Consider the following 14,223-nt stretch of genomic DNA (forward strand, 5'->3'; position numbering starts at 1 on the left):
GACAGACCGTTCTACGTACTGTCACCTTGTCCCTCCACCACGTCTGTGGCTTCACCTCATCAGTTACTACTCTGCACATATCAGCATCACAAGTTATACTATGCCAAGAAAGAATATCATCGTGCTCCCAAACATACATCATGGTACACGTAAAGCTAATGATAATAGGTCTGTTTCTGAACCTCTCTCCGCCACGCGTACACCACCACCCGCAGCACAAAGACTTTTTGGGGTGCTGTTTTGCTGATGGGGACGTCCACTGGGAGCTAGCTCATCAGCTGTGATACCTGAAGCAGACAGCGTCAATCCTCCATAATCTCGTGGCACGGGTCTAGGTGAATGAATAATTTAGCCAGCAAAGTCCACAAGCCCAGAGACTTCACTCCTCGCACGAACTTTCAATCTATCCGTCCTCGCGACGCGCGCCAGGCCACAGCCGCAACACGCTACTAGCAGTTACGCGCCCCTCCTACCCCTATCCCCCCACCTCGTCCTTCCACTTTCCCCACCTCTCAGGCCAAGCAAACGCACACCAGGCGAGGCAACGCAAAGAAGCAGGCAGGCAGCCATGTCGTACTACGACCGGCGCGGGGAGTCGTCGGTGCTGGAGGCGTTCACGCTGTCGCCGCTGCCGTACCCGGTGATCCTGATCCTGATGATGGTGACGCTGCTGCTGGGGGCGTCGTGGTTCTTCTCGTACGAGGACTTCATGGAGGAGGCGTCGGAGCAGTTCAGCTGGTTCCTGCTGGGCGTGCCCATCGCGCTCGTCCTCCTCATCCGCTGGATCTCCTCCGTCGACACCTTCGAGGGCTACTTCGGGTTCTACCCCACCGAGAGCCGCTGGAGGGGGTACCCGGCCGCGCCCTCCGAGGGCAGCTCCCCCTGGGGCGTCGCCATGGTCGTCGTCCTCCTGCTCCTCCTCGCCAGCTTCCACTCCACCTTCCAGGACATGTGGAAGCCTTGATGGAATGATCGATGCTCCGATCCATACCTCGTATGTACGTGTATGTGTGTATGTATGTAATTCCATCGTATCGATCTGTAGTACACCTACGAATGATTGTTGCTTCCACCTTCCAGGCGGTTGCTGCACCTGCACGTATGTGTGCCTTGCTTTTCCTCCTGTACTGTACATAGATGAAGGTTATATTCTGCTAGCTGAAAAACTATAGAGCTTGAGTGTCACTCCTCTGTACTGGTTCTTGTTCTGTGTTTTACTGAATCAACAGGTTTCTGTGGGAAAGTTTACTCTATTCTGTCGAAATATTTGCCATGTCCTTCGTTCTTCATCAACATACATGTTTTTTTTAACTGGATGGCAGTTGGTGGGAGCAATCATAGATAGAAGCTGCACAAAGGAAGATAGTAGGAGCGTAGACTGGAGAGTTCTGGGACGCGGGCAATCATGACACTTGTTCGTTCTGGTATTATCCCTTTGTGAGCGTATCTCGGCCCGTAGCCAGAATCTTGTCCTCTCGTCCACCTGGTGCTTGCTGGTGGTGCTAGGAAGGAAGATTGCCGACGCCACTGTGACCAACATGGGCAAAGATAGGGAGAGGTTGTTGGTCTGTCAATGGATATCACTTGTACGTATGTGCAATTCTGCATGATCCACAGAAACCTTATTAGACAGGAGAAAGATCCCGAAAAACCTGCAGGTTCCAGTGGGAACCTGTACTCGGGTAGTGCCTACTTTTCCACCATCTTCGAACGCCGCTGCATCATTAATTAAGGCGGGCTTTTGAAGAGGGGAGAAAATTACTCGATCGCTGACGGTGCGGTTGTTGTTCCGATGACAGTGTCGGCCACGAAGATCACAAGAAATTAAAGTATGTGGCGAATCTCTAGCCCCGGAAGTGCATCCTCTTTGGCAAGGACACGATGCATTCGGCTTTGCTGGATGCCTTCTCGTGGTTTCCTGAAGCCGGGGAGTGTGATGCGAGTCTTGTTCAAAGTGTTATATAATTCCTTGCTTGCGACCTTCCGCTGAGAATAAATTGCACCGACGCTCTCGTTGTTCCTCGTAGTGTATGTGCACAACGGTCACGCAAGTTGAAATTGTGGTGTGCAGTGCAGGTCAAAATGTGCCTAAGAGCATCTCCAACAACGACAACGAAAACCTCGCGCGCGCGGGACATTTTCGCGTGCTCCATCGAAGACGGAAAACTCAGGCGCGCGGAAAACGATTGCGCATGAGGAAAAGCGGGAGCTCGCGCGCTAGATTTGGCGCACCGCTTTCGGCGCGCCTATAATTGCGGCGCTCGCCACGCGGTCTCCCATCGCTATCCACATTGCCACGTGTTTTCTCCCCGCTTTCTCTGCTTCCTCTGCAGTTTCCTCGCCCCGCCACTGACGCGCCACCATCGCGCCACCATTCGCCGCACCGCTGGGGATCTTCGGGCTACCGCGGCGTCCGCGAGCGCCCCTTCGGCGTCTTCTACGCTGAGATTCGGTCCGGCGACGTCCGCCTCGGCCTCGGCACATTCGAGACCGTGCACGAGGCTGCCCGCGCGTACGACGCGGCGGCGTGCCGCCTCCAGAGGCCTCGCGCGCAGATGAACTTTCAGGACGTCCGGACGTGCGAGCAGGCGCAAGCCGTCGCCCCTCTGCCTCGTCTTATAACAGAACAGTACCATGAGGAACACCGTCGGCGGCAGCGCCGCCTCCTCAATGCCGAGGAGGACGAGCGAGCCATGGCGGAGTGGCGCCAGCGCTACTCGCAGGACGTCGCCGACGAGAACGACTTCTGGGTGGAGAGGACGGCAAGGTGCCGCGCGGAGCGGGCGGACATGCGTCGGCGGAAGGCACTGGCCATATCGCAGTGCGATCTCGTTAACGCAGGTGGGGAGTCGTTCTTTGACTCAGACGATTCTCGTTGAGAAGACATGTGGCTCGATACCTCGGACAACACCAGCGAGAATGATGACTCGGAGTAGGTTCTAGTTGCACCGTAGTTTTTATCTAGTTGCACCATAGTTTTTTTATCGTCCTGGACTAGTTTCTTTATCTATCAATGCTATGATGAACTATGTACGCATTGTGAAATATCCATGTATTGGGTTTATCTATTTTTAATCTATGCATATTTATTTTTTATTAATTCGAAGTGTATATGTTCTTTGTGCAAGAGCGCGTGCGCAGTTTTTTACAGCGGCTGCTGGAGCGGCTTGCGCGTGCTAAAATTTGCAGCGGCTGCTGGAGCAAACACATCCCGCTGCGTAAAAATAGACGATCCACGCGCTGCAAATGGATTTTTAGCGCGCCGCCCATATAGTGCGCTGGAGATGCTCTAAGTCAGACCTGACAACCAGCCAGGTGGCTGAATTTGCCACCTGCGTCTCCGCCGACCGGTTGCGGGAAGAATGGACATCGGTAAGTTGAATGAATAACCTAAATCAGCATAATTAGTGATGCGGGATCAAATGCTCATGTTCTCTCTTTAACGTAAGCACGCGTTCCGTATGTTCACCAGTGTACATGTATATAGGTATCTTTCATCTATTGTTTTGCCCTTGCATGCAGTGGCGGAGGCAGGATTCCTTATAGGACATCTACGACCACAATGGGCACACCTCAAACGTCCACGGATTGCTTCCGATCAGTGTCCTTCACGGCTCTGGTATCTTCTTTCTTTCAGAATCTCGGCTCCGGTATCTTCGACTTGTATGTCAAGTCTTTGTATAATCCGCCATGGGTCGCCCGGCCCACCAGACCAAGAACTGACGTGGTAAGAGACCCCTGGTCCGAGACACCGTCAGTAGCCCTTGTACCATCCTTCAAGCTTGGCCGCACCCCGGCAACCCCGAGCTGCACATCGTCTTTTGCCGCCGGGCTTGAAACAGGTTCAACAAAGCTTCCCCAAGATTGTCCTCATTAAGCCAACCTCCAGATGCCGGACTGCTTCTGAAGTGACATAAGCGAACTTGGTTTGGAATTTGTTGAAGGAGATAACTCCCGACTTGCACAGAGAAAAACTTTCCAGCACAGTCAATCTTTTAACTGATTGAACTCCCGCGATGCGCCTCCGAAAGTTGTCCTGCCAGGCTTTTGACAAGCCAGGCCGGTCTCATCAAGTAGTCCCATTGGACCACGTGTTAGCCTTGACCTGATGGTCAAGGTGACGTGGGTGAGTGGTATAACGGCCTTCCCAGGCCATGCCCCATTGCTAGAGGACGTGCGCCTTGATCCCTGCACATGATTAATGGCGTCCCCTCGATCCACACTCGCTATTAACGTTGTACTACCTCCGTCCCGGTGTATAAGTCATTCGCGTAGTTCTAGGTCGATAATTTAACTATCTAAATATGTATTATATGTGACAAAAAATATATATTTAGAAACTACATCCGTGTGGAAATCTAGTGGTATACTTTTCATGACATATAACACATATTTAATTCCTCAAATCGATGACCTAGAACTACGCGAATGACTTATACACCCGGACGGAGGAAGTAATGATTTGGGGGGGGGGGGTCGAGGGGACTTTTTGTCACGCGACACTTCTCTCGCGCTCTGCCACCGGTCTGCAGCTCCACGCACGCCGCCGCAACGAAGCTTCACCGCAGCACCACCACACCGCCATGCGATGATTGATATTTTTACACTCATTCACCTTTGTTTAAATCGAGATATTTCATTTAAAAAGATATATTCGTTCCGATATTGCTACTAATGACTAATAAATGTAAAGGATTTCACAAATCTTTTCTTTGATATGTTTCCACAGAAAATGGTCTAAAAAGGAAGAAATCATGTGTGGGAATGGAAAGGCAGGAGAATGGAAGAAGAAGGAATCAACAGGAGGCGCATGTGCGAAAATAGCACAAGTGTGGAAACTGAGGCAGATCGTCCACATGTATAACTTTTATAAAGGGGGCCCCATCAAAATGTCAACAGAACAAGCACGGGGGGAGTGTCGTCAGTAGCCAGAACACCATCATCATCTTCATCCAAACCCTAGCCGCCGCCATTTCCATCTCCATAGACACCATCACAACTATAATGCTCCTTCATCTGGTCCATACTAGTAATCGTGCATTGCACAAGGCGTCCATTGTAAGACATATATGCAATCAATCAATATTCAAGATGTGTTCTTTAATGTTTTCTTCTCCCAATCTAATCTCTATGTGTGAGTAGTTCGGTAAGGTATGGGTTGAGGCATGAGCCTTGCAACATGATGTATTTGTTGAGGGGGTCAATGGAAGGGCTTTGAAATAATGCCATGTATGTGTGAAATAAAATTGTTCTGTAGATGTCTCTTGTCTTGTCCGCGATCTTCATCCCTGCAAGTACCCAGGATCATGGAGATCAAGCACCGGTGAGGCTAAGACCGTGAAGTGTTATACCGAACACCGTTGACAGTAAGGTTTAGTAGTGTAGTATGGATCATATCCTTGGGGATATATGAGGTGTAGTTATTAAACGCCCAAAACTCTTGTTTGATTTTATTATCTTAATTATCGAGGCAACCCCTCATGATGGATAGGGCCTGTGATACGACAACTAATTCTTGATGCAGGACTCGTGCCGGTCAAGATGTTATTTGGACACATCCTCCACTTCGATCCGTAACAAGCACATCTTGATGGGTGACTTTCAGCGCACAAATTAACCCTCCGTAAACTAATATAAGAGCGTTTATATCACTATTTTAGTGATCTAAACACTCTTATATTAGTTTACAGAGGGAGTATCTTATTTGATCCCGGTGCAAATACAAGGTTGTAAATTGTAAGGATTAAGACCTCATACCCGTACCTCTTTCTATTATAAGTGTTTGAATCACGATTTGCTTGCTTGATCCGGTCAAAACCTAGATTTGACACTTTGGAAAAAGCTTGCTACAAACCATTGCTTCAAAGGAGTCTTCCTCTCGTGGGTTCGATAACTCAGGGTCACCTCTAGGGAAATAGGTGTGGGATACACTTTTCTATTCCATTACCGGATCAATAAAAGGAGTTATCAAGCCCTTTTTCTGGCGTCATTGCCAAGGAGGAGTTTAACATTCCTAGTCTTTGAGTTTAGAGTTTTTTGCTAAAGTTGATTTTTAGTTTTTGCTTTTGCTTTTCTGTTTTTTAAGGTTTAATTTTAGTTGCAAGTCTTGTCAGTTGAGAAAAACCAAAAATATTACTATGCTCGTAATCTTGGGAGTTTTGCTACTCTCGGCAATTACTTCATGCGTGAACCAATAGCACAACCTGAGGTCGTAGCCATTGAGTATGAGATCAAACTAAATCTAGTTTCCATGGTTCAACAAGACCAATTTGGAGGCCCTGCTTCTGAGGATGTCGGTACCTGTATATTTTCGCTGAATTGTGTAACATGACACACATTAAATTTAAGACCCTGACGCTCTAAAATTGTGGCTATTTTCTTTCTATTTGAGAGGAAAATCTAAGGAATGGATTCTAGCTCTACCTAGAGGCAATATTACTTCTTGGGTAGATTCTTGCAGTAAACTTTTATCTAAGTTTTGACCACCTGCAAATATTATGCAATTACGTTCCCAGATTATAGGTTTCAATCTAGAAGAAGTGAGCCACTAGCGCTTGTGTGGGATAGGATGAAAGAAGCTATAAGGAATTGTCGCAATCATGTAATGGAGGAATGGTTAATCCTTTTTATATATGTTTTATTGCAGTTTAAATCACATGTCAAAAACTATGCTTGATATAACTGCGGGAGGAACAATCATGGGAATGCCCATAGAAGATGTCAAGAAACTACTAGATGATATGCAAGAGAACCATGCCAAATGGCATGTTGAAAGAGCCACCACCAAAAGGGTGAATGCCACTGAAGAAAGTAGCATGGAATTGATAGCCAAACTTGATGAACTTATCTCCGTGATGAAAGGTAAAGAAGAGGTAAATGTGAATGCCATCACTAATGAATAAACTAGTGATGTGAATTTTATTGCTCGTAATAGTTACAATCCTGATTGGAAAAATAATGATTATGCTCCTAGACTCCCTTATCCTAATAATGGAGGATCATCCAATAATTTTAATGAAGCTAATCATAGCAATAGAAATACTCTTGAGGAAACTCTTAAAAGTTTTATTGCTGGTCAGACTAAGCAAAATGAGAACTTCGAGAATATCTTGAGGAATCATTATAACTTACTTGGTCAATTGACAAGTAAGGTTGTTGGACTAACAAATGTTGTGCATGTACTTGAAGGAAGATCCAAGAATATGGAAGCACAAGTGGCTAAAACTCCAGAGAGCCAAACATTAATTTTAGACAAGTTTGCAGGTAAACCAGAGCCTAACCCAGTTGAAGATCTTAAATGGTGAGAGGCAACAAAGAAAAAACTGAAGTAATTGACACAAGCCATGTGCCACAATATAATTACACCATTGTTGATTTTGTAAAGATGATATCCTTGAAGTATCCACTACCTGAGGTAACTAATAAGGAAGCATTATTTGTTAAACAAGTTGCATTCAAGGTACATGAACTTGATGATGAAATAAAGAAGCTTTATAGTAAGTTACCAGCTAAGCAAGAAGATGATTTTGAACCTACAATAGAGATTGAGATTCAATTGAATAAATTCAATGCTTTCTGCAATCTAGGGGCTAGTGTCTTCACTATCCCTAAATCTGTTTATGATAGTCTCAATCTAGGTCCCTATGCTACTACTGAGATTATACTGAATATGACTAACTCTACTTTTACTCAGGCAGTAGGCATTAAGCCAGGAGTTATAGTTCAAATTAATGACTGTCCTGTCATGATTGATCTTGTGATAGTAGATATGCCTGAGGATCCTATTGCCCCTATAATTCTCGGTAGACCTTTTCTAAGGACTATCAAAAGTTGTGATAAATATGTTTGAGGGGATGTGAGATTTGACTTACTAGCTAAAGATCCTTTTGTGAGACATTTCCCCAGGAAAAAGAAAATGAAGACCTACACAGGAGAAGGCATCATCTTGAATGCCAGAAGCTATGGTCTCGGTGTGTTTGCACTACCTTGATCACCACTATGGTCGAGCTAACCAACCGAAAACAAGTGCTTCGTGGGAGGCAACCTAACGGAGTGAATTCTCGTCAAATCCCTCGGTAGGTTTCATGATGAGACCGGAAGTACCAGAACAAAGTCTGCACACACAGTTTACCCAGGTTTAGGCCTATGAAGAGTAATACCCTACGTCCTGCCTTGTCTTGTTATTCATGGTGAGGGGATACCTCATGCAGAAGATTTCAATGGTGTTTGAGATGTCTACCGAGAGTTGAGTTCTAGATTGGATCCTAATGAGAACCCTAGACCTCACTTTATATTGACACGAGAGGTCTAGGGTTTGCATAGAGAAGGGATCAGATCAGTATGGCCATTGCCTTCTGCCTTGGGGTACACGTTCATTGCCCTCTCCTCTATAGGGTTCCATTATTCCTTCTTGGCTTGGTGGGCCCCTGCTTGGGCTGAGGCCGGGCTCCTTCTGTTGGGGAACGTAGTAATAATTCAAAATTTTCCTACGTGTCACCAAGATCAATCTAGGATATGCTAGCAACAAGAGAGAGAGGGAGTGCATCTTCATACCCTTGAAGATCGCTAAGCGGAAGCATTACAAGAACGCGGTTGATGGAGTCATACTCGCGGTGATTCAAATCGCGGAAGATCCGATCTAGCATCGAACGGACGGCGCCTCCATGTTCAACACATGTACATCCCGGGGACGTCTCCTCCTTCTTGATCCAGCAAGGGGAGAGGAGAAGTTGAGGGAGAACTCCGGCAGCACGACGGCGTGGTGGTGGTGCTCGTGGTTCTCCAGCAGGGCTTCGCCAAGCACTACGAAGGAGGAGGAGATGTATGAGGGGAGGGAGGGGTTGCGCCAAGGGAAGGGTTTTTTCAGCCCTCTCTCTCCCTCAATATATATAGGGGAAGGGGGAGGTGCAGGCGCCCTAGGTTTCGCTAGGGGAGGGGTGGCATCCTCAGGGGAAACCCTAGATGGGTTTGGGCGCCCCCACTGTTGTGGTACTAAGACTGATAGTAAGAGTAGGGGGTACGTATGAGGAGGCAAGGTCCTAGCTACGGTGAGGTTGTACGCAAGTGTTTACGAGTTCAGGCCCCTCTCGGAGGAGGTAAAAGCCCTACGTCTCGGTGCCCAGAGGCGGTCGACTGGATTATGAGGGTGTGTGTTACAGGGGGTGCCAACCCTTGTCGCAGAGAAGGGGGTGGCTTATATAGAGTGCGCCAGGACCCCAACCACCCCCTATTTCAAGGAGTTCAATGTACATAAAGATGGGACGTTACTGATAACGCTAGCCATAAATGCTATTAGTGAGATTAAAGACTACAGAGTGATTGTCCGACCGTTGCCCTTCTGAGTGACTCTTGGTCTACAGTAGGGCGAGTGATTGATTGGTCGAGTGTCATCAGGAAGGAGGGTACCCGAGTGACTGACTCGTTGAGTGGATTTCACTCGACGTCTTCTCTGGGTATTTCTTTTTGTCTCTTGGGCTTCTTTGCTTCTAGGGTAGTGACCTTGGGTAGGGCGTATAGGTCAGGCCTATGACCCTACCCTAGGTCTATATCCTCATCATTAGCCCTTGTTAAGGCCCGGGTGAAAGAAGTTGAAGTTAGCCTTGCTTCGACTCTTGAGTTTCACACGCATCTATGTTGAACTGGGAGTTAGTGTTAGAACTTCGGCTTCGCTTTAGTCGCCTTGATCGATTCAGAAGTTCCCAAGTGGATTTACACCGTTACCCGTCGAGTGTTGTTTTTGACGCGGAATCTTTGGCGCGATTGGTTACAGTGTACCCCGGGTCTCACGGGATTCAAAATTTCGGGGAAGCACGTGGGGTGGAGCATGCCAAAATAAGCGGGATGGATAGACAAGAGCGCCTCAATCCCCACGCCACCTTGTCGCCATGTACTCGGCGCTCGACTGTTGCGGGATTTGACAGGATTGCCTGGGCCCACGCATAAGTCACTCGGAAGTGGGTCCTTAAAAGGCGACGAGGCCGAGGCGCCTGCACTGTGCGCGTCCATTCTCCTTCTTTCTCCTCTACTTCTCCATCGCATCTTGCTCCTCCACTCTCAACGCCGCTGGCCCACCACCATGGTGAAGGACAAGACGGCGGCGCTGGAATGCGCGAAGAAGGCGAATGGGGCGGTGAAAGGCAAGAAGACGAACCGGGGGTCGTCATCGCGGTCGGCGCTGCCGCCGGGTTGGATCCAGGGCGACTGGTCCGATCTTCGCTCCGGCCGGAAGATGTGGAGGAGCTGGCTGAGTCTTGATTGATCGCCAACAGGGTTGCGAGGCTGCCGGAGGGGGAGACGGAACCTCAGCCGCGAGAGGGTGAGTGTGTTCTGCTCGCCACCCATGTTGATTGCAGTTTTTCCCTTCCCCCGCACCCTTTCTTCCGGGGTTTCTTGAACTTTTTCGGAGCCCAACTCCATCGCTTCTCTCCCAACACCATTATGTACCTGGCTGCGTTCGTGTCCATGTGCGAGGACTTCCTGGGTTGCCGACCGCACTGGGGTCTTTTCGAGCACATCTTCACAATCCGCTCCCAGTCGGTGAAAAAAGTGAATACGAGTGACGAGAGAACACATGTTACCCAAATGTGTGGGGGTTTGGGTATCTAGAAGAGGAAAATGAGTTCTTTCCCTTCTATGACACTTCCTGAGTCGGTCAGAGGCTGGCAGTCGACTTGGTTCTACTGCCAAGAGATTGCGACTCCAGGTCAGTCGACTGGACTTCCCCCTTTCTCTTTAGACCGTGTTCAACAACCTTCTTCACTGAAAGTGACCGTTGTGGAGAGGGTGGAAACGGACATGTTGGTCGAGAGGGTGGTTCAGTTGATCAATCAGGGTGTCACTGGCATGGACTTGTTGGAGGTGTTTCTCAGTCGACGTATCCAGCCGCTCCAGGCTCGTGACCACTCGATGTGGATGTACTCTGGTGCCAACGACACCGCTCGGGTCCAACCAGAGGAGGTTTTAGCCAAGACAGTGGCCATGTGGTTGAAGAGTATTACAGGAAACAAGGACAACCCCAGGGGATCCAGGAGAGTCGATCCATTCAGTGACAGCAACCAACCAGATAAGGTTTGATCATTGTTACAGACTATTTTCCTGTATGTCTTGCATCTGTCTCTGAATCCGACTGAAATTTGTTTGATTCTTTGTCTTGTAGATTTACACTGAGATGTACTCTATGCCGAGCAAGCTCTCGAGCAAGACCAGGAGGGGGAGCACAGCGCGGAAGAGAGCAGCGACTGTGTAACATCCCAAATTTTTAATCTGGAATGTTATACATAGATCATCATTGCATATCATATTTTATTGCCTTTTGGTTCGATCCTAGAAATTCTAAGCAACTCAAGGACCCTCAGAGAGAGTTGGGGATTTCGTTATTTTCATATTTGAGTTTTCTTGAATTTTGAAAATAGGATCATTTGATTTTATTTTTTTTATCTTCAATTATTTCGATTATAAAAATATGAGAGAGGGAATAAAATGACTTTCCCAAAATAAAGAAATATTGAGGATTTAATAAAAAAATCAAATAAGCTTTATTTTGGAGTTTTGCTATTTTATTTGAATTTAGGAAAAATTGCATGTTTTTCAAAACTGCATTTTAGGGCCAAGAAAATGTTCATCTTGTTCTAAATATTTTATTTAGACAGTGAAAATTTATTTTGGTATTTTTAGTTTTTTATTTATTTTCCTAGAATTTTTTTTCTGTTCGGCGGAATTGTTTAAAAAAAACACGCCTGCGCCCGACTCGGCCGAAGCCCACCCAGGCCGGCCCAACCTAGCGCCGCCGCCTCCCCTCGCGCGCGCCGCCATGCACGGCACGGACACCGAGGAGAGTCCGGGCCGGACTCCTCCCCGGGCGCCCCCTCGCCCAAGCCAGCTACCGCCGCCCCCCCCTATATAAATCACCGCCGCCGCCCCCTTGGAGCCTCCAAGCCGCCACCGACCCCGCCGCCGCAAGCCGCAGCCGCCGCCGCCGCCTTCTGCCGCCGCCACCGCCGGAGCCCCGTCGCCCCACACCGCCCCGCCAGAGCCGCCCCGCCCCGCCGGAGTACCTCACCGAGGTACTGCCCGAGCCGCCCCACCGACCGTTTTTTTTAAGAAAAACCACTTCGGTTTTTTTAGAAAACCCTAGTTTCGTTTTTTTAGATCGGTTTTTAGGGTTTATTTTATTTAGCGAGCGTTCGCCCGTTCGTTCGTTTTAACGAACGTTCTTCGCCGTTTACTTTCAGATAATGAACGTCCGTTCATTAACCTGTTTGTCAGTTTTTCTTTTTATCGGATTATTCTGCGATTATTCTGATCGTGATTTCTGATCCGATTTTTGTTTCAGTTTTTCTCTTCGCTCGTTATCGGAATCAGACGATTCAAGCGCCTAGAGTTTCGTATCGAAACCCTCTTTCCATTTAATCAACTCGTAGAAGTTTTTGATTCTGTAAAATTTGACTTAGGTCCAGATTAGTAAACGAAGCTCGTTTCTTTCGCAGTTTGGTTTTCATTGCTTCGTTCATTTTGATTTTTTTTGCCAACCGGAGTTCTTAAGTTGAACTTTCTGGTTATATATATTATTTGAGTTTTACCTGTGCATTAGATGAGTACTTATTGTATGCTTGTTTGTTTGTTTGTTTGTGTGCGATAGAGTACCCGGATTGCGCCGCTTGCTACTTTGAATCCCTAGGCTTCACGGATCATCAGCAAGGCAAGTAACACTTTGATCATACCTCTTTACTATCCAGTTCTATTGCATTAGATCAATCCTCAAAAAATTGCATAATTAGGATCTGATTAATATGTGGGTTTTGGTAAGTAGATGAGGTAGTACCTATGTCCTGTTTATTATCAAACCCTTGGGAGTTACTTCTACGTTTGCTATTATGCCAAGCTATGCTAGTAGACGTGGATTGGGTGAGTGAATATCCATGACAGATGTGAGATTGTTAATTAATGGTTTATTTAAGGTGGCAACTTTAATACACATCTGGGTGGATTGAGGTACCTGGGTATTCCAGGATTGCCTGTTTGTTTTTGGACCACCACCCAGGCTCAAAGGGATCATAAGATTGTTCATGCTAGAAACTTCCGTGTGCAGCCAGATGCTATTATGGGCTCTAGCATAGTTGATTAAGTCATGCGAACTCTTACAGTGGTAGACTGGCAGATGTAGGGGATGCAGGTGGTACGGTCTACCCAATCGTAAGGTGCTAGCGCTTCTGAAAGACTATGTCTCGGTCATCCGTTTCTCAAACACCATGTAGTGCGAGAAAACAAACGGAGGAGATAGAGTCTTGTGGGGAAAAGTGCGCAACCTCTACAGAGTGTATAAACTAATCATGATTAGTCGTGTCCTCGGTTATGGATGTTTTGAGTATCTAGTACTTGGATTATCATGTGAATCTCACCATGTTACTTCAATTAATGATGTTGGGTTTTTAATGATGATACTTAATTGGGATTGAGAATGCTGTCAACCATTCTCAATGTTTAACAACTACCATGATAGTTAAATAAAGTTTATTCCTTTGCAGTAGGGAAAAATTGGCTTTATGCAAAACTGTAACCATAGAGCTTTCCACCAGCCATATTATGCATATAGTATAGCCATGTCATTTCATTACTCTCTATGTGTTACATTGCCAGCATATTCCATGTGCTGACCCATTTTCAGGTTGCAACGTTCATGTTGCAGACTTTTCAGACGACGAGTAAGATGCCTTGGGATCGTGGTCCTATACTCAGTGATGCCATTGGAGTTGATGGACTCACTTATCTTCCAAGCCTTCCGATGTTATCGTTGTTAGATGGTCTTAAGCCATATTTATTATAATAAGCTCTCTTTTGAGACATTCGATGTAATAAGTGTGTGATTGCCACTCTGTTATAAATCCTTCAAGTACTGTGTGTGTCAGCATTACTGATCCAGGGATGACACCGATGCATAGAGATCGGACTGTTTGAGGTCTGGTCGCTACAAGATGGTATCAGAGCACACGCTGACTATAGGACACGACCACTAAGCTAAAGCCCTAGATCACTACTCTCTCTTCTCATTTCTGACTCCACATCTTTTCTACTCTCTTTTAGGATGGCGGATGCAAGGAACAAGTTCATGCAACCGGATGAAGATACACCCTTTGGACGACACCTGAAGGAAGTCACCAAGTACCTGAAGATCGGAGTACCAAGCTTCACCGGGAACTACAACGCCACTTTACCTGAAGAGGAGTG

The 14,223-nt window shown here is 47.0% G+C and overlaps 1 protein-coding gene across 1 annotated transcript; it reads left to right on the forward strand.

Moving 5' to 3' along the window:
* Positions 1-358: 358 nt before the first annotated feature.
* Positions 359-1,253, forward strand: LOC123092760 (uncharacterized). The gene has a single exon (XM_044514580.1). The coding sequence runs from the start codon at positions 569-571 to the stop codon at positions 962-964; it is 396 nt and encodes a 131-aa protein (XP_044370515.1). The 5' UTR covers positions 359-568; the 3' UTR covers positions 965-1,253.
* The last annotated feature ends 12,970 nt before the right edge of the window (positions 1,254-14,223 follow it).

This window comes from Triticum aestivum, chromosome 4B, assembly GCF_018294505.1.
Source record: "Triticum aestivum cultivar Chinese Spring chromosome 4B, IWGSC CS RefSeq v2.1, whole genome shotgun sequence".
In the NCBI taxonomy this organism is placed as follows: Eukaryota; Viridiplantae; Streptophyta; class Magnoliopsida; order Poales; family Poaceae; genus Triticum; species Triticum aestivum.